Genomic DNA, 27,882 nt, shown 5'->3' on the forward strand with positions numbered 1-27,882 from the left:
ATGCACTTATCACCTGGTAGGTTGGTGTAATTCTTGAGACGCACTGTCCACTCCTATCACTATTTACCAATGGGAGGACACCCCTACAACTGTGTATAATTGCCCTTTGTGTCCCTGCTGAACTACTATGGTTGGCTACCACCTCTACAACTATCGGCATAGCGACCTTGGTTTCGGTCTTGGTTTGTTTCTCCCTCCCTGCCTTTCATGAGGCAGTCTCTCTGAAGAAGGGAAAGGCATAGTCATTCCTCTGTGGCTTTCAGCATGAGATGCAGCTATTTGGTGAGAACCCTTCTTTCCTACTACAATGTTGGCATAGATCTGACTGCCCTTTGTCTACACTATTCTGGTACTGGGGTATCCTGGATACCTGCAGGTGAACTTCTTCATTCACCCACCAATTATCCTTTCTACCTGCTACTAGTCAGCAAGACGGAACTGCTTGATCAGTTGCACTTACAAAGATCGTACAAGCCGACCCAAAAGTTTTTGCTTCTTCGGGTCCACCTTTCACCAACCACAAATGATCACCTCCGGGAGAGACTCCCCTGAGTCAGCATGTCTTTGAGATTCTAGTACTCCTCCTACAGCTACCTTTGTTCTGGAGGAAAAAGAAGTCATACTTCAGGAAACACTGGCAGGACTTGCAATCCTCCTTCCTTCTTCCACTGATTCTTTACATCGAACTATGTTGCGATCTCAGGAAAGTAGCTGCAACCAGTCTGACTTCTGCTTTCTTGTCACAGGCCCATAGCCTTAGATGACTGTGTCGCATGAATATCTGATTGAAGCCCTGAAACTCCAACCTATCCATTTGCTAAACTCCTATTACTTCCCAAAGCATAAATAGACAAAAGAAAGAGTATCAAGCACCGTTCCACCATAGTCCACATTAAGATTATCCAGTTAAATTTTAACCCCATGATAACTCATTGTTTTCCATTTCATTTTTTTTCTTCATTAGTCATTCATTAATCTGCTGAGGATTTGAACAGGTTTGAAAGTCTTACCCTTAAGTGAGCCTTGTACTTAACCTTGAAGGTGATGGGCTTTGTTGGACTCAAATGGAAAACTCTACCAAGCTGTCACCGACTGGAGAGATGCAGCAAAGTTAACCTTTCAATGCGGACTTGACACAACTGACTCCTGGTTTCCACGACAGTGGCCGCTAAGTGCCACGCCTGGCTGAGAGCGACTGGCTTTTCGGGGGATGCTCAAGCTTCCTCTGTGGGCATGCCCTACGATGGCACCCGTCTCTTCAGAGACCAGGCAGAAATCGGCGGGCAAGCTCTGTAAGGATTCTTGTGCTACAGCCACGTCCTTAGGCCTCTCTGCGGCCCCACGTCCACCCCATTCTTCCTTTTGTGGCTACGGAAGGGGCTTCCATTCACGCCACTTCCCTTCCCTCCCAACTACCGCAGTGCGCATGCTCCCCAGCCTGTGTGTGGATGAGGGCATGATACACATAGACCTCATGGGTCAGGTGGTCAGCGGTCCAGTCAGTCCACTACCCCGCTGAGAAAACCAACTCCAGACCGTCCTAGTCTGCCCCTTTATCACCATGGGCAACCAATTAGAGGCATGATTCGCTATCACCTGCCCACTTGCAGCCTATCACATCGGATAGGTGGATTTTGCAGTGTCCGAAAGGGTTAAACTCTCCCCTTCAACACTACACCTCCCCCCCATGCTACCATCTCTTGATTGGCTGACGGAGGATCATCTGTTTGTTCTCCGTGAGGGCCTTTGTCGTATCCTCGATCTCCGAACTCTCAATCTCAAAATGCTCACTTTGGCTCAGGTCTTGGCTGCCCTGGACACTGGAAACTGGATGGTTCCCATCCTGCCTGCCCACTGGCACGATCTGCAGTTTACAGTAGGCCACAAGCACTTTCAGTTCACGGTGCTTCTCTTTGGCCTTACCAGCACCCCTCGGGTGTTCACTAAGGGGATGGTGATGGTTGCAGCTCATCTGCGGAGGTCAGGTGTTCCACTCTTCACCTACCTCAACCACTGGCTGCTGAAGACAGCCTCACCCCAGGCTGTCCTCTCCCACTTCCTCTAGACTATGGCAAACCTTCTGCATTCACTGGGGTTCACTATCAGCATGCTGAAGTCACACCTGACTGCCTCTCAGAAGCTACCTTTCATTTGAGCTTTTCTGGACACAGTGCAGTTTCGGGCTTATCCTCCTGTGCGGATAGTCTAGAATATTCAGGCTATGATACCATTGTTTCAGCCTCTAGCCTGGGTGTCAGTGAGACTGAGCAAAACACACAAGATGATGGACGGAATGTTGCACATTGGCAAAACATTCACCCCTAGTCACAGATCTGGGTTTAATCCATCATTAGTGAAACTGACTCTGAGACTGCTGAGATTCATTGCCTCCGGCATCCTGCTGGTGACGCATGCCAGATGGCATTTGCGGCCCTGCAGTGGGACCTAGAATTCCACTGAGCTCAGCATCGGGGAAAATCTCTCCAAAATAGTCCAGACCAAAAAAGGGAACAGCAAACGATCTGCAGTGGTGTCTAACGAACCGCCATTGGCTCGGAGGCAGACCCCTCTCCCTTCCCCAGGCAGATCTCACAGTAGTGAGAGATGCGTCAATCCAGGGATTAGGTGGCCATCTGGGAAACGTGGAGATAGAGGACACTGGTCTCCAGCCGAATTCGGACTCCACTTCAACCTACTGGAGCTCCGTGCGATCCGATCAGAGGAAGGCTGGTACAAGTATTCACAGACTACACCACTGCCATGTGTTACTGCAATGAGCTGGGCAGGCTGGGGTCGTGGACCCTTTGCCTAGAGGCCCTGCACCGCTGGACATGGCTGGAACAGCAGGGCATATCCCTGGTGATTCACTTGGCAGGTGCTGTGAATGCCAGATCAGACAAACAAAGCTGAAGATGCCTGGCGGATCACGAATGGCGTCTCCAACCGGAGGTGGTGCAAGGACTCTTTCAGCAGTGGGCCTTGGTTAGATCTGTTCTTCCCCTGCCGAGAACGCGCAATGTGAGCAGTTTTGCGTGCTGGAGTTTCCGAGGCAGCTCTCGCTCGTAGGCGCTTTTGCATCTCAAGTGGAGTTCTTTCCGCCCATACCACTACTGCCCAGAGTTCTCAAGAAGATTAAGAATGACCAGGCCCAAGCCATTCTTGTGGCTCCGGACTGGGCACGGAGAGTTTGGTATCCCGAGCTTCGGAGCTTGGCCATCGAACTGCTGATCATGCTGCCCCTTGGGGAAGATCTTCTGTTGCAGCAGCGGGGGAGGGTACTTCACTTGATCATGTTGACTCTCCGCGTTCTTGCATGGAGATTGAGCAGTGACAATTGACAGCTTTCACCTTCCTCCCGAAGTCTGTAATATCATCTTGGCAGCCAGGTGTTCCTCCACCAAGACTGTGTACGCCTGCTGTTGGAAAAAATGTGTGACATGGTGTGCAGGAAAATCTGTTGATCCCCTTTCTGCCCCTATTTCTCATGTTCTGCTTTTAATTCTTTCTCTTGCCCACTAGGGCTCTGCTCTGGGCACTCTTAAGGGCTATCTAACTGCCACTGATACCTTCTTGTGGTTGCCTATCAGCCCTCTTTGTCTATTGTACATAGGTTCCTCAAAGGTCTAACTCAACTCTTCCCATTGATTATACTTCAGTGGGATCTTAATTTGGTTTTGACTTTTTTCATGTGTGCTCCTTTAGAGCCTCTACACAATTGTCCCCTCATGCCTCTCACACAAAACAATCTTCTTTGCGGCAATTACATTTTCCCACAGAGGAAGTAAGCTGCAGGCCTTATCATCTAAGCCACCTTTCTTCTCAGTCTATCTAGATAGATGCTTCTCACAAGGTCCTCCTTTCTACCAAAAGTGGTCACTCCTTTTCATGTGGACCCAATCTATCACCGTCCCTACCTTTTATGCTCCTCCACAACCCTCTAAAGAAGAGGAGTGAGTCCACTGTCTGGACCCAAAAAATAGCGCTGTAGTTTAACCTTGACCGAACACGAGTTCTAAGTGGATGACCAACTCTTTGTTGGGTATGTTGGTGCAAAGAGAAATGGAGTGGTGCAAAAACAGACCATTTCCAGATGGGTCATGCTCTGCATCAGAATCTGCTATGCACTGGCCAAAAAGCTACCTCCTGAGGGCTTACGAGCTCATTCCACCAGACCTAAAGCTGCGACCACTGCAGTCGCTTGTGGAGTTCCGGTCCTGGACAGCTGGCAGGCAGCAACATGGGCTTCCCTGCACAAGTTTGCCAAACACTACTGCCTGGACAGTCAGGTCTGCAGGGAAGGGCACTTTACCTGTTGTGTCCTGCAGGACGTTCGCATTTGAAATTAGTTTGCAGATCCTCTTCCGAGGATGGTGTTGCTTGGGTATCTATTCAAAAGGTAAGGAATCTGCGCCTTGAAGTCTCTATCAGATGAACAAGTTACTTACCTTCGGTGATGCCTTATTTGGTATAGACTAACCGCAGATTCCTTACTGACCCACCCATCCTTCCAGCTCTGCAAACCAATTTATAGGGACAAGGATGACTCCTTTTAGGACCCTAGTTTTGACACACCAGTGGTCAGTGTTCTTCAGAGCTCCACGCTTCTGGTGTGGAAAGTTGTGAAAAGTAACTGACATCGGCGAGCCTGGACGGCGCTTATATATGTACCGCGCTGTCACTTCTGGGTGCGGACGTCGACTGACTCGAAGCTGATCGACACCAACTTTCAGCGCAAACGGGTACTGCTCCCCAAAAATCTTCTGGGTCCAGTTTGATGCCTGGGGAAAATCAAAAGGTAAGGAATCTGCAGCTAGATAGTAGGTAAGTAACTTTATGCTGACCCTTTCCTCGGGCACTGGTGAGTATAAGCGTGTTGTCCTTCAAATTGGCTGATGTACAGATGTCGGACCTGTATTGTTATGTTTAGACATTTGCTTTTCTTATTGCAAAAAGCCTAATAAAATGTTTCCTAAAACGAGAGAAGCCTTTGTCTAGTCTAGAGCCTGGCACACTGCCAGCTTGTCGTTCACTCAAGACCTGCCTGTACGCCTTAAAGCATTTAAACCCTAGCACCCCAAGATACCCGACACCAAAATCAAGTGGTGCACGCATGAAATGCACCAGCAGCAATCCCAGACTGTAAATTAGAAGATCCCGAAAGGAGAACACTAGACTCCAAGGATTCAGCTGCTGTGAACCTAGAATCAGGAATTGCTCAGTGGAGACGAGTCATTTCTACCCCTATTCACTCATCATGAGCTACAAATCCTTCTCCTCAAGTGTCCTTCACCGTTGGGTAGCAATACATCCGGGCGGGAGCTCTGCCAGCCCAGAAGGATGACCCGTCCCGTCCCATCCCATCCCCTCCCCTCCCCTCCTACTTCACCCGCCTATCACCCCCAGCTCTGCAGCCGTCTCTCTGCCCGACCTTTACCGGACGCTTCGCCCAGCACCCTTCTCTGCGCGGTGAAGCATCACCTATGCAGAAGTATTCCTGCTGGCCCCACCTCCTCTCTCCTCCTAGCTGCTCACTCTGTCCATAGATCGTTCTACGGAATTATCATCGTTTATATTGCGTTGGACGAGCCAGACAGGTTTTGTTTTATCTCACTAGCCCCATGATTGCTTTGCACATATACGCTTTTAGAACAACTGTTTGTTTAGACGTGAGAAAGCGAAGCGGTCTGTCTTCTCGACTCTTCATCGTATTTTGTTTCGCGAGACTGAACACAATGTTGGTTTTAAGTCCCTGCACCAAGTACAGTTAAATAAATGGTGTGTTGTTGCCATCTGGTGGTTATAACGGAAACTGGCACGTATGCTTAAAATGATAACGTATCTAGTTTTGAGTTTTTCTCCTCAGCTGTCCATATGCTGCAGTGCCATTACTATACAACACTTAATGTCTCTCCCGTTGACATAATATACGAGTGCCTTATCTATTTTCAGTTCACTAATTGTCAGGCTGTAATTGTAATGACTATCAAATAAACCTACGTTTCACCTTTAACATGACTGTACCCTTTAATGTTAAGGGTCTTACACGTGTGTAAGTTATGGAAAGGCTTTTATTCTCTTTGGTGGGTGTGCTCAGATCAAGGTAGGTTAGCCGTACTGCAGAGTTTTATCTTTTAGATGGACTTGTACATATGTTTATAAGGGATAGAAGAGGTGGGACTTATAGGACAGTAAGGAATTCTAAGCTGTTCTGCAATATTGTGAACATCTGTGCCAGACATAGGAGGAGGCTGTGTAAGTCACTACACGTATCTTTTGTTCAGCGCTCCAAATATGGTAACCATGAAACCGTGGTATTGGAGGCCTTGCAATATACGAAGAGAAGGAATAGTGGTGTTGGGATGCTCCTCACACTGATTTTCAGGGTTATACCACTACTTCTTTGTAGGTGATGAAGCGTTTCAGACATGTTTAGAGCAATCATTTAAGTCAGTTTCTCATGTTCTGTTTCATGTAAGTGGAGTGTTCAGTGTGAAGTAAGTTAACCTCGTAGAATCAGACATTTCAGGTTTGGAATACATATTTTGTGCATTGTTAGCCCGCTTTATCTTTTGGATTGCACTGCATGGCAGGATGATTACTTGTTGCTGAGGTGAGGAAAGGTAATTTGTTATGTTGCTGAGTCTTGTAGATGTATTTATGTGCATCTATTTAAACAAGATGACAAGAACTGTAGCTGAAAACTTGATTGTGGTGTGTATAAACACCAGTTATAGTTGTCTCAAGTAACATAACTTATGCCCTAAACTAACTATAACTTGCACCACCACCATGCACAGTGTTGCCAGCAGTCATGTTAGATGTTGCAGTGATGTTATCAATGAGTCATAGAACACATCATAGTAATGTAACATGTGAGGTAAGTAGCAGTGCATGGCAAGGGCGCGAGTTATAGCTACTTTAAGGCACAAGTTATAATTACTTGGAATAACCTTAACTTGTGAATTTCAGTGGTTTTGTTCTTTTCAAATGGTATGTTTTAACTGACATTTTCGCCTAACTATAATGTCCCCTTAACCTTTGTTTTTTTTAATTGAATTTCTAAGTTTTTTTGTTTAATGTAAAGTAATGTATTGCAATTCCTAACTATAATGTCACTTTAACCTTTGTATTTTTTTTCTAGTCCATTTCTATGGATTTTTTTAACATAAAGTATGATGTCCATCATCATGCGTGGAGTAGGGCCTGCAGCCAGGTCAGGCATGCAACCTCTCGCCACACACTGCTTTTAGCCATGCACAGTGTGTGGTTTGGCCCAGGGCCTGGCCCTGCAGCTAGGACCTGCGTCCAACCCGCTCACGGATGCCCAACTCCTCACCACGCTCTGCTGTGCACGACTAGGTCATGTAACAATATAGATGATGTCATTTTCAGTAAGGCAGACCTACTAACTTTGCCAAAGGGTCATAATATGAAAAGCGGTAGGCCTGTTGGGTTTATCAAAGGTATCAGCACATCAACAAATTTAAAGAAGACCTATTGGCTTTGTCAAAAAGTCACCAATAACTTAATTTTAATATATATTTTGATGAGTTCGCGAATTGCAGTGTTTAATAATAGGGACTGTTTCAAATGAATTTTAATACAGCTGTTGGATCCAGCGGTTTCCAGCAAACTGGGATGCATCAAAGCCAGTCAGAATCCACCGTTCTAGTTAGGATGAGTACGATACACGTATCCGATAAACTGTGCTCACCCTTGGCTAGCTTGGCACCATTCAGTCAGGCTTATCCTTGGGGCCCAAGTGTAAAGTATTGGCTCTGCACCACTCTCGCAACAGACTGCGTACGCCACAAAGAGACTGTACACCGTATGTATAAAACACTGGTCTTTGTATTGCACACACATTGAAATCAAATCGAGATACACATTGTATATACACTTTACAGTTGTATGCAGTTGTCAAACTTTCCCATTAGCAGAATGGTCAAGCAATTAGCCTAGTCATTCCGATTTATTAAAATTCTACATGCTATATATTTATTGGGGAGTTCAGCTAATCCTCTTTATCCATTGTTCTGTTGTCATTCAAAATTTTTTTGTGCATGCTACATCATACATTATGGGACAGTGGGTCAGCCCACTTCAGCCACTGTCTAACTTTACTGTTAGTGACAATATTCTACTCTTTCACAAAGAGAACATCCAGGCAAAGTAGTTCCCTTCAATGCCAGGAACTACTAAGGCAAAGTGTGGTTTGTGTGGCCAAAAACTATTTTTGCTTTTAGGTAATGAACTCCTCAAAACAAAAGATGTTATAAAAAGCATCGACAAAGCCAAACATTTGTGAGCTAATGCCAGACTTTCTGGGTTTGCCAATACTTTTGATTGTTTAGCATTTAGTTTGGGAGGGTAGATGAGATGGGTGATCAGAGATTTGCTTAATCAGCAACGGGAGAAAAAGGGGAAGGGAGGATGTGCGAGATGGTAGAAAAATGTAATAATGAAGGGGAGTGGGTAGTGTGAGTGTGCATAATGATCTTCTGATGGGGAAGGATATAAGGACGAAGTAGCTCACAGTATGAAGGAAAATGCTGTTGCAGCATGTGTTGTAGAATGCATTGCCATTACTTTTGCTGTGTTTACATAATAACGTTGGGCTATGTTTGAGGCTAAATCAGTGTGTTACATGGTTTGCCACTCAAACAGCAAAGACAGCAAAACTGGTTCCCTTTTATATTTTTTTAAAGGGGTGTACATAGAGTAGTAGGTCTCTTTCAAATCTCCTATTTCCAATGATTTATAAGCATCAATGCGTAACAAAGTTTCCACTGTTTTTCCTTGGTATAAAAGCTTCTCTGTAATTACGACCTTAACTTCTATCTTTTTGTTCCATTCCATAGTCAAAAGCAGCAAGCAGAAATGGTGTAAACGTGTTTGCCAAAGTTTCTTTAATAATAATTGTGGTGTAAAAAAACAAAAATTCTACTTGAAATTGGTTTGTATAACACTAATGAGTTTATGATTTAAGGTTGTTGCTTATCCTGTTTTGCTTTATTTGTACACAGGTGACCTCTATGGTGCCATAGGATCTCCAGTCAGACTAACTCGTACTGTTGTGGTTGGAAAACGTAAAGATCTTGTTCAGCGTATTCTTTACATCCTCACATACTTTATTCGCTGCTCAGAACTGCAGGAGAATCAGCTGTCTCGCAGCACAAAACCAGAAGGTGAACATATTCTCAATGGGAGCAAGATAACGACTGCGCTGGCAAAGGGAGAGGTGGAGGAATCAGAGTATGTGGTTGTCACAGTAAAGAATGAACCTTCTCCTGTGTCTCCTGCCTTTTCTCAAATTAGTGGTAGAAGGAATACAACATCCTCTCCATGTAGCAGTGCAGAGAGCTTTGAAACTGTTAAATTGGAAGACAGTATCACCAGGCACTCGGAGCACCCCTCAAGTGTCCCTCATCTTTCCCCTGAAAGGGCAGTTTATGGTAGCTTGGGTCCTTGCAAAGAAGTGGCACCAGGAACGAAAGATACCAAGAGAGAATCCTTAATAAATGTTACTAGTGCTGCAGTGCATTGCTTGGCGGGGCAATCCATGGCAGTAGATTTATTGGCTGAGACTTCTGGCCTTTTTGTTAAAAAGGAGGCAAAACCTTATGCACTGGGAAAGCCAACCAATCATTCATCTGCTCGCCCATGCCCTGACAAGCTTAGTCAGCGAAGTGCTGACTGTGAGAGAGTCACTTTCAAGATTGGAAGCTCAGCGTCTCCGGAGTCGGACTTTGAAAGCCGCAGAAGAGAAATTGATGAAACCTTAAAGGCATTCCAAGAATCACCAGAAATACGAAGTGAAGCTATTGGCTCAATAAAAGCAAGGACCAAGATTGCCCAAGACCAAACGACAGCTTTTAAAGTCTCTGAGAAGCCAGACATAAAGCCCAATGTTTCTTATGCAAGGATTCCATCGTGTGAGGGTAGTACAAGCATATTTGATGAATATTTTGCGGATGGTAATAACATTGAAACAAGCACTGCAGACGCTACTGTGCAGCCTGAGATATCAGAAAATGACTCTTTAACCTCTGATATTAAAGTTGTGTCCGAGTTCTCCAAAAGCCTGCATAATTCTTCATTAAATATAGAAAGGGCATGCTCCCCAGCACAGAACTGTAGTCGAGGATGCACTGTAGGTATCACTTGTGTGGATTTTATGAAAAAGATTGCCTTCAGTGTTGATCTTGACATTCCAAGTAATGAGAGTTCAGACAGTGCGCTTGGAGAGAGTGATGACGAAGGTAGCACAGGCAATCTAAATGCCACATCTCGGAGTACTACCATTGAACGACATGAAGAATTTGTGGAAGAAGAACTTCATTTACCCTGGTAAGTTGTTTGTTGGAACTGGGATAGCAAGAGGAAGTTGTTAAAACTGTACCCTTTTGCTCTAAATAAAGACCTCATCAATTCATTAGATTTATATTTCTACATCCTAATCTAGAGTCCTTATTACCAAAAGTATAATATTTCCTTCACTCTCATTGTTGATGATTCTTTTTTCGCCTGGAAAAGTAACAACTAGGGTTTTTCAACAATAAGGGAAAGCTAAGAGTGCCATCAGTTAAAGATTTCTATTTCATGGCATTGCATTGTGATCTGTCTAACTGGCTGGTGGTGTTTTTAATAAAAATTAGTGATTTGAAGCAACATTTTAGTTGTGCACATATGTGATCTTTGACTGAACCTGCAAATATTGGGAAATTAAAATGCTGAAACTACGTTTCATATACAGAACAAAGGATTCTCTCGAATGTCTTGCCAGAGGGAATAGTATTTTTTTGTAATTTTGTCAATAAAACTCTAGTTGTTCCTTCACTTCTCATAAGTAGTTTTTTCACAATTGTATTGGTTTTATGATCACAAATAGAAAGAAGTTTTTATTCTTTGCTTGCAGTCTCTAATTAACATTACACAACAGCAAATTGTGTGGGACTTTTTTTCTTTGATCGCACTATGGGATGGTGCATTTTCTTTAAGCTATAATAGGTGCTCACTTGGTCAACTCCATATTCCCAGCCTCTTGAAAGCTTGATTTGGACAATTGTGACATCAAACAGTATGCATCTTTGGTACCTTTTGGCAAAACACAAATGCTTTGTGTTTGTCAAGCTAGTTTTCCTTGTCGCTCAACATAATTTCTTACATCATAAAGACTCCAGTCAGGGACCCTCACCACAGGAACATCAAATGTGCAGGAGCAACTGAAGGTTTGACCAGATGTTTCAATTAGCTTTGCTCCTCATTCAAATTAAGAGGAAGAATTATCTAGTTAAGTGTGAGGCATTGTTTCCAGTGTATCCTTTACAGTACTTTTGAGCCGTTGGGTTCATTAGGTGAACCAGTCCTTCCCTCTGATGAAACGAGCCGTATCAGTAGCACAAACAATTCAATTCAAGTAAACTTTATTCGGTTTCAAAAATATAAAACCATAAAAGTTAATAATGCATCCGATTTACATAAAATATAATGATTCCATAAAATAACAAACCTAGTTTGTCACAGTTAAAATACATTGCACAACATCCCATGGCAATCTGTAACAATAAAGTGCAAAGTTCAGGCACAAATAATCTCCCCCTATGATCAACACTCTCCAGTAAAATTATCCCAACCTACAAAAACATGTATGTCAAAATGATCCAAAATCCTGGTCCTTATAAGCTATTAGTCAAGACAAGCCTTGGACTTCACCACGTATTTCAAGTAGCCAACGACAAAGAGAATACATTGATCCTTCAACAGTTGTAGCTACAGGAGAGCTGGACGAGCCTGCTTAAAATTCATCTTCTTTAAAATTGGGACTAAAAAATACTTCCGGGGAACCTCATAAAATTTACTAAAAAACATGAAGTGTAGCAGATCCTGTGGAGACTCCATCGCAGCCACATGGTGCTAACAACTGGCCTCTACTGCTTCCCCTAGGTATGGCGAGCAGGAGGTGAAAAAGATCCAGGCAAAACCTGGTCTATAAAAACCCCAGAAGATAAGGCTCTGCTAGTGAAGTTGTCTTTAGCATTAAAAATTTGCGGACGCTAGATTTCCGCATTTCCAGCTCTTCCCTCTCCAATTTCCTTAAACTCTTGAAGGATTCCCTTGTTATCCCCACATCCTTTGTAGTTAGTATTTCAGGATTGGTATATAGTTCGGCTCGTCCTAGCTTTTCGGAACTGCTCTTAATGTCTCTGAGCCAAGGTATGCTGAGCGCACTGCCGAGGGTCATACACTCTTTTACAATCAGCTGGCTCAGTGTTAATCCCTTGTTCAACCAACTATTTACCCAGAACGTGAAGTGGCGAAGTGCCAGGGTATCGCTTAAGTAGGGCACCCTCAGTTCCTCGTGTACCACCAAGTTAGACAGGCCACGGGGAACACCCAGCAGGTGCTTCAAAAAAGTATTCTCAACCACCTGTAAAACGTCAGTGGAGATGTGCCCCCATATTTCGCTCCCATAGGAGGCTAACGCCACTCTTGGCTTGATAGACTTTCAACAAGGCGGCGATAGGTTTGTTTCCTAATTCAGAGGCAGTTAAAAATGGCCTTGTTCACCTGCACCAGACCCCCTTTATTCTTTGTTTAAAGGGCCCCCATTTTATTTCATCATCCAGTATGACCCCCAAGTATGAGAAGACATCTGTGCGGGGTACCTTGACAGGACCTACCCTAAATTGGAAAAATATTTTTGGGTGTGTCCCCACTTGCATGATGTAGGATTTGGAGGTGTTGATGGAAAAATGTCGTTCCGACATAAAGTCGGAAAAGTCGTCAAGCAGAGTTTGAAGCCCCCTAGCAGTCCTAGATATGAGAACTGTGTCATCCGCATAAAGTAAAACAGGGAGACCTAGTCGCCCTGCATGTGGATAGTCTACCCCAGTTGATAATAGGGCTTTATCTAAGTCATTAATATAGAGGTTAAACAAGAATGGGGCCGGGATACATCCTTGGCGTACACCCCTCTTTATATCAAAATTCCGTGACATGCGAAGGTCCTGCGAAAATCTAACGTTGGCCTTGGTTGCCCTGTGAAGGTCCTCTAAAAAATGGACTATGTTGCTGTCAACCCCAATGTCCTTCATGGACTGCCACAGTTTTGCCCTGTTCACGCAATCAAACACAGAGGACAAGTCCCTGAAGGCTAGATAAATGGTACTGGAACGTGCAACCGTGTATTTATTGAGTATCATGGTTAAGTTGAGGCCTTGGGCCACGGTTGACCGACCTGGACGGAACCCATACTGTACGTCTGAGAGAGCACAAACTATTCAACTACGTCTTACATAGAGTTTGGTACACTGTTACCCTCTTACGAGGGTCATGGGATTGATTAAAATAGGCTTTACAAAAAAAGATTGGGTTTAACCTGTGGTCAGAAATATACATTTCATAGATCATTGTCTGTTTGTGTAACAAAAAATTAATCTGCAACAAAAACTACTCTGACTCCACCACAAAGAAATGCTCATCGATTATATACCAGTTTCATTTATCCATGCATCCCACTGTCTGTTCTCACTTCTATTCTTCCTCGCTTCTTTTTTTAGTGACAGAACCAACAAAAGATCTTGCTGCTTTTTAAAGATCCTTTTTGAGATTCTATTTCCTGAGGGTGTCTGTAGTTTCCTGATTTATGTAGCTGCAGCAACCCTCAAAACCTGGCCTGTCTGTCTCACAGTATCCCACAGTTGTTCTTCAGTAGGGCCTACAGCATGCTGCCTCATGGTAGAGCCAAATATGTGCCCTGGGTTTTATCATACATATTTAAATTCTGAAGAGAAAGATATGGACCTTTCACTGCATCCTCTTCTATAATATCCAAAGCAGTCAGCTCATTTTATCCCAGTGACTTGTTTGCTCAAAGTCTCTTCTTCTTTTGTGTTATTTAGAAATGTGCAATTCAACTTAAATGTGGAGGTTGCTCCCTTATTTTAACCTTTTTTGTCTACTCAGCTTTATGGTTTGGCAATTGATGTTTGCCAAAATATCTCCCATGTTGCTTTATATTAATTTTGCAGGATTGAAATATGTGGAGGTGGAACAATTCAGATTTTTGGGACCCAGTGCCACAAGGAAAATAACCACAGAGAATTGTTTGTTGCTTTTATTTTTGGCAATGACCCTTTGATTTTGAACTTCTTGTTCCCTTCCTGGCATGCATTAAGTTGAATTTGTATTTCCAGACTTACTCCAAATAAAACAAAGGGCAGCTCTATGTTCCTTTAAAAAGGACCAATGACGCTCAATTGTATTTTCACATTTGAATGTTGTCTTAAAACATGTTCTAAACCTGAATGTAGTCTTGAAAACATATATGGAAAAGCGGGTATTGGTTGGGCATATCAAATCAGAAAGCCCTTTGGATGTCAAGTTGAGATCTTTTCCCAGTAAGAAAGAAAACTTAATCTGAACCAGTAATTTCGGGCAAATTTAACTTTTTGAACTTCTGGAAGCCCTCTCTATTGGAGGTTCAGTACTTAATTTCCAAGCTTTTTGTGCACATCCGAACACTGTTTAAGTGGTTCTTCATCCCAATACTTCACCGTCTGAAGAGAAAGTGCACACTTGGTTTATGATTAGCTCTCATGAAATTTTCCTTGCAGAAGTTAAGCACACTTCCGGCCTCTGGTATTCTAACACACAACGTTTTCCTTTCATAATTATCTTTTCCTACAATTTAATAATACAAGGTATTAATGCTAGTCTGTTTAATCAGTGGTCTCTCATTAACAGATTAACAATGTTAACGCTTCATCATTGGCTCAACCACAGCGTCTAATGTTACTTAGGACAGACTTTCTTGTTGGAAACAAACCAGGTAGTGCACAGAGAGGCCATTTTTGTCAGATCATCCAGGTGGATCAAGTATGGGTTCTCTAACTGCACACACTGGACTAACAAGTAGTTTGATGTTCTGGGATTCTGGTAGTGATGGTTATCATAGCTGCAGCTTCAGAAGGTATCATTAAATGGGGAAGTGTAATGCAGCATAATATGAAAATGTACACTAGTTCTCTTCCAAATTCATGTTCTGTTTTAAGCCTCAATCCTCTTCAAACTTTGATTTTATAAATATTTAAAATATTTTCTTTCTAGCTAACTTCAGATGTTTTCTGTGTAGGATGAAAACTTATATTCATAGCACTTCATGGTACATTTATGTATACAGTGTGAAAAATGTTGTGGCTGAAAATAGAAAAGCTCCAGCATGTAACATGATTTCTACGAATTATGTTCCATGATCTGTTCCACTATAATGCTTTGTACAAATGAAGGACATTGGCTAAGGAAATTAAAATGAAAAACATTATATATTTTGAGAATTGCTGAAAACAATTGGCTGGGTTTTGCTCCATCATCTTAGATGTTGATCTCTGACTCTACAGCTCCCAAAATGTAATTTAGCCACACATTTGCGTATAAAACCCCATGTTGTAACTTTAGGCTTTGTTAAAAGGCAGTACTCACCAAATGTAATTTTCTGAATTGTTTTCAGTATTGACATTATCTGAGTTTACTACAAATACACGTCCAAGGACTATGATCATTGGCACACTTTTAGTGGCATTTCCAAGGCTGTATTATACATTGCAGATTATTTCAATTTGAAAGTATTTTTTCCAACACTCAATTAGCGAGATTTTGCCCAGCATCACTTTAATGTAAGGCATGTTCTTAAGGGGAAACCTCATAAGTTTCTGCCAGTACAAGTTTGAGGTCACTTCATTTTAGATTCAGATCAAGGAGTCACAATTATTTGACGTCAAAAACTTAGTTTAAAATGTAGAACCCTTTTGTTCTAGTCTATGGCACAATGTACTCCAGGGCTTATTCCTGTTGCAACAAGCACAGTGGACCCCCAAGGGAATTTTGCTTTAATTTGTAAACTGTAGTGCTTGTTTACAGATGCTACTGAATCCGGTTTTAGAACGAATCACAGGCCCAGTCTGTTTTCCCACCAACCATCTATTATCAAATAACCCAGTGTTATTATAGTGGACATTCCAGTTCAAATTGTAGATTACCCCTATGAGTATTTCTTGCCTTATGAACATATTCAGGATACGAAGGGCCCAATTACGAGTTTGCCGGTGCAGCGGCGGGACCGCCGCACCGCCAAACCTGTGTGCAGACCGCCCTATTATGACTGTTTAAGTCATTGGTGGGCTTTTCCTTTGGCGGTCGCAAACGCAATGGGGACGTCTAAGGAAGTTCCAGCATGGAAAAGTGCATGCTCACAGGGGGGCAATTGTTGTGCCCCCGTGTGCATCCACAAGGCGTGAGGCACAAGGGGGCCCTGCAGGACCTCCTATCTTTCCTCACCACCCCTTTTTTCATAGAGGAAAGGCCTCCATGAAAACAGTGGCGGTGATGAAAGCCATAATATGCTTGACAGGACCACAGCGGTCCCTTCAAGCATATAGGTGTTTCTGGACCACCAGGGAATGGCAGTTCCATGGCAGTCGTGGTGTCAAGGCAACAAGACCACTAGGGTCGTAATGGGGCAGTCCCAAGACCGCCACTGCTGCGCCACTTAGATTCTGGCAATGCGAAGACCGCCAGATTCGTATTAGGCCGCTAAATGTTTATTTTGCATCCACTACTACATTCTCTTAGGTCTAGAGACAGCAATTGCCAATGTGGCTACGTTTTCTTGTGCTGGGCACTGGTTCTTTCACATCACAATGTTGCAAGCTCAGGCAGTTAATGTCAACTTTGATTTGTGCAAGAATCATCAGAAGATGTGGTAGCTTTCAGCTTGTGTCGCATGTACATCTGATGCTTGTTGATATACAATTTGCTGAATTTAATGTTCTACATTTCAGGTCTGATTTCTTCAGCAGTCAAAGTTTGAACCACTTTGGCAGGTCGCTTTTTGGAGGTTATTGCTCCACATACATGCCTGATTTTGTTCTGCATGGTATCAGTAATGATGAGAAATTGAAGCAGTGTTTGATGGCTGACCTGGACCATGCCATGAATGTAAGTGACTTGCAGATTGAAGGCTGATGGGGTATTCTAGAACTGAACTCTACCTGCTGCTATATCAAGCTTGATGTATTCTGTAATTGCAATATGGTAATAGCTTGGTATGTTGATTTAGAGAAACAGGGACCTATTGAAATTAAGGTCGACCACTCTTCTGTAGGTTATTGTATTGCTACGTTATTGAAATGTGTATGTGTGCGTTATACAGCTGGTGTAAAATACTTTTTATTTTCTGTCAAATAATACCATGCTCCAACATAGTTCAGAGATGCAAATTGATAATATGCTTTTTTTGCAATTAGAGTAAAGATTATTTGCTATGGAACAATCATTTTACAGTGATCTAAGAATAATGATGCTACTGTTAAAATCCAAGTGCAGGACATTCTGGAAAGTGCAATTACCATGTTGTCATGGTTAGTACTTTACATGCATCCTGATTCTTCCCAGTAGGGCTGCCTAGTGAAGTCTGTAAAGACTATAATTCTCCAACACTTACCATCTCTTAAAAGTTCTAAGGTTTGGTCAGCTGATCACCAGTGGCTTCAAAAGTGGGTCAAAATTAGGGTTATTTAGAGAATTAAAGGCATTGTGGCTAAACATAAGGCAGTGGACCTGCACAAACTTAGACTCACCAGCTCGAACACCATAAGATTAGCCTATTTATGAAACTGAGAAATATAATAAATATCCAGAGGAAACCTATCTTTAAGTGAGGGATATTAAATATATTTTTTCATATTAATTACATAGTTATCTGATGATAATTTCACTTAATACAGATGTGGTTAAACAATTTAGTGTATTACAAAATAGATTTGAAATTGTTTTACATAAGATACATTTTACATTAGAAAATAAAGTATTGTACAACACAAATATTTATCTAAAATCTTCTTAATTGAGTGAAATCTTGTGAATCATCTCTATCAGACAATACACGATTAGCAGCATGCAGCAGCTTCTTATGAACTGAATACATCAACAAGATAAATTGGGGGGGAAAATTAAAAAAATGCCACTTTAATAATAACGTGCGGTGTTTATGTACAATCTACAAGACAAGCAAACAGTTCATTGTTACATTAGAAAGTTTAAATTATATAACAAGATGCTCTCAACCACAGTGATTTACAAAAAATTATTTTTATTTTTAAAAAGTATTCTCGTCATCTTCTTTAAATCACACTCATGTAATCTGTTTAATATATAGATTTTTGTGAATTGTGTAATGATTGGAAGGCAGTGTTAGTTATAAGAAATATTATTGTTATTACTTGTGTTCATTATTAGTATTCCTACTAAATTGAAACAATTTCTTTGTCATTATTTGTAACATTTAAGAGCATGTGAATCATCCTAATTCACTTTTGTTTTATTGTACGTAATATATTTCACAGATTACATCTGAACACCCGTTTACCAATCCCATATAAGTGAATTTAAAAATTGCCTGTTTCATGTTTTTCTCTGATTGTGCAATTAGGTTATGAGTATGAACTGAATGTAATATTAAATTGCTGGGTATGTATTTGACCATATACATTGTTATGCACTGAAGTCTGAGCAGTGAAAGTACTATTCAGAATGTTTAGAATGACAGTAATGTTAGAAAGGAGAGTAAGTAAACTGTGGTCTCCTCCCTCTTCAGAACCTTACAAGTTATTCAGAGAATTTTTTTCCATGTGCATATTTTAAATTTGATCCAAACATAATCGCTGACTTTCAATTGGATAAAACTGGGTGCTAAGTCAATGTGTCCTATTTCAAGACTTGGAGCTACTTCAGTGAACGTTCTGCTTGTGAAAGGGCACAATTATCTCAATTGAATACAGCTTTTCTAAGTAATTGATTTTCACTGCACTTGCATACCACTCATTCCTGGTTACGGTCTCTAGGAGGTGTTAAACTGCCATTCCAAAAGGAAATACGTCCCTTCATTTGGCAACGGACACTTCACCAATTCATCTTAAGAGTGGAAGTGCACTAGGAGGCCTTTTCTGGTTAGAATGTTTTGAATAGAAAATTGGTGTCTGTCCTTTGAAGCATGCTTAGAGGTGGCTTTGCAGGTATAGTGACCGCTACACTTTGTAAGAGACTGCTGGGAAAATTAGCAGCTAATTTTAGAAATAAGGTTTCTACAGGGGTCAATTATGCATATGAATGTTGGGCATGCTATTTTGAACACGATTTCATCATGCATAAGTAAATAGTGCAAGGACTGCCTGGTTGTGACTTAAACCACAGACTAGCCTGACCCTGCTGCATTTTACACTACTTTGAAGGGAGCCTTTGTATAAGCTTCTTCTGATGGATGCCTCTTTCTTAATATTTCTCTCCTTAAGAAGATCACTCTAGGTATCAGACTGGTCTGGATAACCTTTCTCCAGCCATAGCTTTACAGCACCTCCAGGTAATGCCACGAGGCTCTAGCCTCAACTTTAACCACCTGGTATGATGACATTGGAGTAGGTTAGGTGTCGGCCCTCATGCTGATGCCAGTTGCTATTTTTGTGTGTCTCATGAATACGGATCCAGAGCACGCTTGCTGCTTTACCGGCTAAATTCCCAGAAATCTTAGCGTTTAAACCCTATTGTAGATGTCACAAGAAGATGTCCTTGTTGGACTTGCACGCTTGGAACACAGTTCTGCAGCATGCAACTGCTGTGCTTTGATGCATCTGAAAACAGTCAGCAATCACTTTCAAGTAAACCTTCTTAAAGTAAATGAGCTGCCATAAGATCTTCCCAAAGAAAGCATAAATAAAACCATTGGAAGGCGAAGTCCTCTTCCTCAAAGAAACCGTACTGCTTCTGGGACTGTTTCTTCCTCATCATTGATACTGGAGTTCCTGGCTACATTGCCCGACCCTATGCACATCAAGGTCTTCTAGCTGCAAAGTTGGACTTGTTCAGGACAGCTCTGTATCCGTAGTTCTGTCCCCACAAGGGTGAGCAAGATTCTGTGTACTTGGTGACTCCAGCAACTCCCAACCAGACACCTCATGATGCTGCACCTCCATGGGCTTCTTCTCTGTCACCTAAGACAGTCAAAGCTGGTTAAGATGGCTTCCTCAGTTTCTTTGAGGTGACCAAGATTATCCTCTAAAGAGAAAGTGAAGGAGTGTTTCAGTGATGAACGCCAGATGGACCCTCTTCCTAGGGCTGTAGAGACTCACTCAGAGTTGTGGATAACACCGCATGCCTCTGGAGACCTATTGCTGGCAAAATGTTTTCCGGCCCAGTCTGACGCCTGATGAAAGATTCCTAGGGTGAGGAATCTGCTGGAAGATCATCTATCCACCAGAAATATAATTACCAAAATAAAGTAATTTTTCTATGGTGCTCTTGCATATAGAGCACTAGCTTAATCTAGCTGGTAGTTAACTGATGTCCCAGTTACTAAGTTCTTGTGCCACTTAGAAGTCAAAGGGTGCTCCTTTTTAAAGTGTAGAGGTGAAAAACGTATGCATACCAAAGATTTGGCTTGGCCTTGTAGGATCATAACAGAGTTGAATGAAAAGTTGAGATTGTTTTACTTTTTTTGACAGGACTCTCCTTCATACTTCAAACCCTGTGTGTCAAGATTTTGTTAATACTAGGCTTCCTTTTTAGAAGAAGACAATTACTTAAGTTTGGCCAGTGAAGTGTAAAGAGACGATAAATATTTGATTTGTATGGGGGTACTTTTATTCTTATAACTTGTGGCTGAGGAATCTCTTGCCGGAATACAAAGGGAGGTTGCAGCTTTAAAACGTAAAAGAAAATTTGTGTTTGCGGCATGGAGAATGCTGTTGTAGATATGTAGGGGCATTAACGTCAGCAGGTTTTGTAGCTGATAGAATCCTCTGGTAAATTTTTAAAGAAGGAGAAACTAATTTTACCATTTTTAAAGTCTGCCTTCAGTACTGTTGTTGGTAAAATTGAAAAGGTAGTTTCTTATGGAATAGTTACCAGAAAACATCTATAAATTCCACATTCTTGATGCAGTTGGATTGTTGCATAAATATTTCTTGTGTATATTTGCAGAATTCATCTATGTTCTTCTGAAATAGAATATTTTCTTTTATATAATTATGATGATTAAACATTTACATTAAGGAAATTTCAAGAGCTCACACCCACTGAATTATGCGTGGGCACTGATTCAACATAATCTCACAATTGCTGGGTAAAACGAATAGCAATTGCAAACATGCATTCTGCTGGATAGAGTCTCCATACACTGCCTTTCATTGTGACCATTTAACCAGCTCAAAATCAGAAAAGGCTTCCATTTATTTGTCCTGATTACTCCAGGGAGTCCCTGTGGAGAACAAATTCATTCACATTTTCTTGCGCATAACACAAGTCGATACCTTTTATTTGGTGGTGGCCATTATGAATCTTGAATAAAATCTAAAATTACCTTTCAGCTACTAGTAGGAATTGTAAGTACAGCGTCAGTTGACCATTACACTCTGGTGTACATATGCTTTATTGCGTGGGTTTATACCCTGATGTGTTTTATTTCTTATGACAAATAAAAAATTTGTTCCAGTTTGCTGTCATGTAAAATAATTTCCATGTTGCTAACCTTCAGGAAATATGTTCTATGGGAGTTGCCCTCAAGTTCTGCAAAATATGTGTCTAGGAAGGTCTTAAATGCATTCTTTGACCCATAATAACAACTTCATGTAAGACTAATTAACATTCATTCTGAAAAAAGGATATTGGTAACAGTTAGAAGTTCACCCCATATATCGAGGATCACTTGTTTACCTCGGATGCCGAACATTCAGCCCATAATTATTGTTGATTCAGTTTCAAAAGTCACTGAAGTGTAAGCTATTTGCTAAACAGATCAAAATCCAACTGGAACTAGTTAGATATATATTGCACAATAGCCATGACTAAAGATACTGGCCTTAAACTATGTTGCAACCCCTTTAACAGTTGCCATTCTGTTTATAAAAGTACAGTTGAAAACAAATAAAGCATTACAAGTCTATATTGTCACTAACAATTTCTGACATGAAATGACATTGTGGAGGATATTAATATGATTTCTCCGCTGTTGTTAACCCTACTTTATATGTTCTACCTTGAGTGATACCCTCCTCTTTTTTTAAAGGCATTGTTTGATCATTAATAAGTTCCTATAGGACAGGAAAAGAAATGGAATTGGTATTCCACAATCATGTGGACGGCGCCTATACCAGATTGAGAGACTGTTTACCCAAGGAGATAAACAAATGTTTTCTTAACCCCTTCCCCGCTCATGACGGAACCGCTCCGTCATGAGCCACGGTTGACGTGTGCTCATGACGGAGCGGTTCCGTCATGCCACGACCGTTGGCGGCCGCTCCGCCTACGCAGCGCTGTTTCCCCGCCTGTGCGGGGGGACAACGCAACTGGGCGGAGTCATGACAGAACCGTTCCGTCATGAGCACAGCTCAACCGTGGCTCATGACGGAGCGGCTCCGTCATGAGCACAGCGCCACCGCGCTGCCCCCCCGAACCCCCAGCGCTGCGGCGGAATTCCCGCCGCAGCGAAAGGGTTAATTGTTACTCTGCTGTGCTTTTGTGGTGTTGATGATGACCAGTTCTACAGTCACAGGGTTTATTGAAAGTTACATGAATTGATTTCCAAACAGTGATTTACTGTAATGAAACTGAGCCATCGTACCTATCATGGCATCTTCATGATATAGAGATATGCTCATTTTAGAACACAGACACATTATCACAACTTAAGGGCTAAGCGAACTGAGAACCCCGAGGAAGTCGGGTGCCTGAAATATGTTGGCTGATAAAGACTGATTTAAAAACAAACTGTCTGGTAGCAAATTATGAATGCAGTATCAGAAGTCATTCTAACGAGGCGCGATTGAAATGCCATTTCTGATCTATGTAAAGAAACTGTAAGGATGCGGGAGTACCCTCTAAAGGATTGGGTTGTATTTACTAAAAGGGTACACTTAGCTTAGTAACTTAATGAAGTGTACAGTGCTTTGAAACATGCTTCTTTATGTATCTCTTACAAAATCATATAGCCTTTTGATGTGGTTCAACATGATGGCAGTGGGAAAATAAGTAGTGGAATAACAAGGTGGTATTATGTGTTTTTCTTACCATGCAGCATCCTGTACTGGATGAGCCAGTGGCGGAAACTGTCTGCATTATTGCTGACACAGACAAGTGGACTGTGCAGGTGGCTACAAGCCAGAGGAAGACTATGGACAGTGCAAAACTGGGCAAAGAGGTCTTGGTCTCCAGTCAAGTGTCAAGTTTACTCCAGTCCATTTCACAGCTTCACAAACTCAATCTCCCAGCTGCCTTCGTAAGTTTGTGATGATGTTTATTTTGTAGTTAGATTGGATTGTACACTGATAGATAAGTCAAAAGAAGAACAGTTTGCTGAAATGAATCCGGTATACTAATAGTATAGGTACGCGCTGGAAACTGCTACAGGTTTCCCCAGTTATTTTGTTTTAATTAGTGTCCCTTCCTCTTGGCTGAATTTTGTGGATGTATATATAGTGTGATCTATATTTATGTTACTCTCGTCAGGTGATCATAAAGGGAGGAGCGGCAAAAATAATTAATTTTGTCTATAGAAACCAGCTTGTGAACAAAGAGACGTGATACCGCTGCCTTCACCATTACTGCAATAAATATTAATGACTAATCAGTCAACAATCTATCTGTTGCATCCCTCACTGTCCTTATTTAAAAAGAAATTTTGAACTGAAATCATAAATGCAGAAAAAACTACAGAAAACCATTCCAAGTAAGTCTTCCAGGCTTAAACAAACATGCATAAATGCTAAATCTAGCTAATTTCTGTCATTCTGCTCTCCCAAAAAGCCTGTTCATCCTTATGAGGTTTATAAAATGTGTCATTGAGTTTGGTAAAGAACTGCTCTCACCCTACTCAAAATTCCCTGTGTAGAGTGTGCTTTGAAAGTGATGCAGTACACTAATGTCTTCTTTGAAATGCATCATTCAGATTTAAATGTTTACAACATAACCAAGGCAATAGAGGGCATCCAACTGATTAAAGAAAACAATTCTCCGTATTTGGAAGCCTTGGGTATCCAAACTAACAAAAGCCTTGCCTTTTGGCTGAACTCGATTTAACCCCCCTTTTGTTAATGTCCTATACAGGGCAGGACCGCTCTCCATGTTATCCCTACTAAACTTCTTTATCAATTTCTGACTTAATTTCCCATTTTCGAGGCACTGTTTCTTACAGTCCTTCACTGAATTATTGTTAGACCTATTTTAGGCCACCGTCATCCTTATCAAAATAGAATTGCTCAATTGTGAAGCTTACAAGTTGTGAACAATTGGATGTGGTCTATAAACATCAAGAATAAATCTCCTCATGTCAAGCAAATCGGCCAACGATGAGTTTGGATATTTATATGATTGTAATTATAAAGTTTGTTATGACCGTATGTCCCCCATGAAGCAGCATCAAAATGCAATAAAGAAAATTGATTTTTGTTGAATACAACCCCTTTTTAGGTCTCGCCTGAGCCAGCGCTTTAGCGCTGCTCTCGTGAGAGCTTTTGTAAATGGGGGATCTGGAAGTGCAAACGAGTGCTTTCAGGCCTCCAAATACAGTGCATGTGCGCCGGGCGCGTGCACCATTTGGCAGCCTGCACACCATTTGCTTTCACTTTCGCGGCCGCACGGCCGCTTTGATGTTTGATCGCGACCACTTTTCGCTTGTTCCACATTAGTTTAACCTTCCAAAGCTCACCATCCATTTTAAGAACTGGCCTAGCTTTGTAGTCACAAAAAGTTGTCAGGTTTTCTTTCTAGTGAAGGTGCTTCGTTGTTTGACATCTGTCAAGCACTTACTGCTTTGCACTAAAGCCGATCAGAAACCCACTGAAATCCAACAGATCGCTATGGCTCTATGGAAGTAAGTGAGAGAGACTGACTTCAATGCTCCAACCTCGGGTAAATGAGCACAGTTATTCGCCTTTCTCTTGGACAGAACTGCCAAAACGTGACAGCAGCATCCGGTGCTGGACGGAAGTAACCTCCGGCTCTCCCACGAACAGACCCATGTCAACCCGCTTGGCCCCGAGACGGTTTCGTTCCCAACAGTTACAAAGATACATCCCATTAACTTGTTTCACAAAACTAACCATGTGCCAAGCATTTCTGGCTAATACTGGTTCCTCCGTATTAAACATCGTGGCTATTAGAAATCATACCAATGCATCAAAACTCCTACCAGGCAACACCCACCACCCAAGGCAACCGTATTAAGGTGCTGGCAAATGAGCCAGCAGGGCTTCCCAAAACAAGCTCACTGCCCAACCAAATAAAGTAATAAAGCTCTCCTAAACTCCAAAATCAACAAAATTCGTTACCCTGCGCCACACGAAATATCCTGCTCCGTGCCGTAACCATAGTTTACCCCCTTCCCCCCATAAACCTATCCGGGGCTGTCACTCACCTTGTCGGACAACTTCGTGTTGGGATTAGGCTAGCCTTCTTGGGACAAAAACTTTATTCGGAAATCAAACCACAGCCGTGACAAGCTGCAACCACAATCAAGGCCCTAGCGGAAATTTGTATACAATAAGTGCTCAATTTAAAAGCGTGGCTGAGCTTGTTCATTTATTAAGCACAGATGGACAGAATGCAAAGTCACACCGGGTCACAAAACTGGGTTCAATCCATCGTTTTTTGCTCAGAACGCCACCCCGGTTTGGACCAAGCCATATGCAAATCAGTCTTCACCAGGGTTTATGTGGGATATAAACTTCAGGGGGGTGTGGGATTTCAATGGGGCGTGACCAATGCAGTCACGGACGTGGCTTAAAACACCCAAGCTAAAACAAGCATTTGCAATGCAATAGGTCTCGCATTGACGCGAGTTTGAGCTATTGGCATTGCACATAACAATGCCTTTTATTTTTGATTTCTTTTTAAAAACATAAATAAAAGGAATTGTTATTTACAATACCAATAGCTTAAACTCTCGTAACTGCGAGACCTATTGCATTGCAAATACTTGTTTTTTGTTGCATGTTGATTTTTTGGAGTAGGTCTATCTGCACAGCCAGTGCACCCTTCTAAAATAAGAATTTTTCAGAATTGATTCGGTACACCCAGGTTGACAGATTTATCTTTTTGATGCTTGTACATATTTGTTTAGCGTCAGTTGTGTAACCACAGCCACGATTCATGGAGTCTAAAAGTCTTTTTGTTATTTCTGCAGTGTGTAATGCATTTGGAGGACAGACTTCAGGAGTTTTATTTCAAAAGTAAGATGCTCTCGGAGTACTTGCGAGGGCATACAAGGGTTCATGTGAAAGAGCTCAATGTTGTATTGGGGTAAGTTGGAAGCCACTTTACACTCAGTGTACATATTTGTTGAAAGATATGTATGGATACTTATGACTCTACTTCCGTAGAAGGAAGCAGAGTGTGGTGCTGCAAAAAAATAAGATAAATTGCATGCTAGTAAGATTTCGAAATAATTTTGAGTACAAATATGTAAGACACATACTTAAGACTGTGAAGTGCTATTTGTGTACATATACTTGTCTGTAGTAGTAGTGCAGATTGAAATATTATGTTCGAGGCATATGAGCTGCAGATTACACACTGTGCATAGATCGCCATCTGGTGTTGGGTCCGGTTGTTTGCAGTTGTTTTTCTTCTTGGAAAGTCTTTGGAAGTCACGAGGTATGTGACTCCTCCTATGGATCATACTGCGCATGGGCTTCGGCTCCATCCTCAGATTGTTTTTTTCCGCCATCAGGCTCGGATGTGTTCTTCGCGCTCCGGTTCCGAACCGTTTCCAGTTCTTGTGATCGGCGCGCAATCCTTCCCTTTCCGCGGTATTGTTTCGATCGCGATCTCCAACACTCGACGCGACTCATCGTTCCAAGTCTTTGATTCCGGTCGTCGACGAAGGCCTTCGGGCCTACCTGAGCTCCGGTCCTGGCTCATGGAAAGGACTACATTTAAGAAGTGTCCTCGATGTGGGTCAAAGTTTCCCCACACCGATCTCCATGAGGTGTGCAACCTCTGCCTCTCCCCAGAACACGAGGCACGAGACAGTCCGGCTTGCAAATCCTTCCGGTCGAATAAAACCATTTGGGACCGAAGGGCGAGGAGAACCATGGCACACTAGTCGACTGCAATCCCCGACGACATCTTAGGAGAAGGCGTCCGATGTTCCCGAAGACCAGCACACCGAAGAGGGCCTCGTCAGCGCCTCCGAAGCCGACGTCGAGGGCATCACTCCGGCACAGAGGGGCATGAGTACTAACATCGATCCCCACCCTCGACGGCATCGAAAAAGGCTTCGGTCACGCATTTGCACTCTGGCCTAGGCACGACCAAAGACACTGCTTCACATACCTCGTTTTCGGGCCCGGTAAAGAAGCCCATCAAGCCTTCTGGCAGCTCGGGCTCGAGCCAGCCTGCCGTCGGTGCCGAGAAACACTCCTCTGCACTGGCACCTAAAAAGAAGATGGCCACCTCCTCCGCGCCGAGCTCCACACCGAAGCACTCGGAGCCGAAGACCAGCACTAGCTCCTCGGTACTGACATCATCATCCCCGGAACCGAGCAAAAAATCCAAAGCCCTCGACACCCACATCTCGAAGCCGAAAGTCATCTCGGAACCGAGGAAACAACCGGACATTTCTAAACCACAGTTCAAAACAACGAACTGATGCCGACTCAAAGACTAAAAAACCTACGGCTCCGACACCTTCGGCGCCGACGGATCGGCCCCTCCCAGAGTAACTATTTCGGCCTGATCCACTACAAAAAACACTTGTCAAAGACCCTAAAACTGGGCACTTGATGCTCAGCATCAAAAAGAGTCCGTTGGACAAGCCTGCCCCAGCTCCACCTC

The 27,882-nt window shown here is 42.4% G+C and overlaps 1 protein-coding gene across 6 annotated transcripts in view; it reads left to right on the plus strand.

Annotated features, from left to right (window-relative positions):
* The window catches only part of FNIP2 (folliculin interacting protein 2), a 319,680-nt gene that overhangs the window by 284,350 nt on the left and 7,448 nt on the right, over window positions 1-27,882 (plus strand). For all 6 annotated transcript variants that reach the window (XM_085641737.1, XM_085641733.1, XM_085641735.1 and 3 more), the window contains 4 exons: window positions 9,027-10,350; window positions 16,842-16,998; window positions 23,126-23,326; window positions 26,231-26,346. In XM_085641737.1, coding sequence (XP_085497863.1) covers window positions 9,027-10,350; window positions 16,842-16,998; window positions 23,126-23,326; window positions 26,231-26,346 — 1,798 coding nt within the window. The remainder of the gene's footprint in view (window positions 1-9,026; window positions 10,351-16,841; window positions 16,999-23,125; window positions 23,327-26,230; window positions 26,347-27,882) is intronic.

The sequence above is a fragment of the Triturus cristatus genome, chromosome 2_2 (genome assembly GCF_964204655.1).
Source record: "Triturus cristatus chromosome 2_2, aTriCri1.1, whole genome shotgun sequence".
Lineage (NCBI taxonomy): Eukaryota > Metazoa > Chordata > Amphibia > Caudata > Salamandridae > Triturus > Triturus cristatus.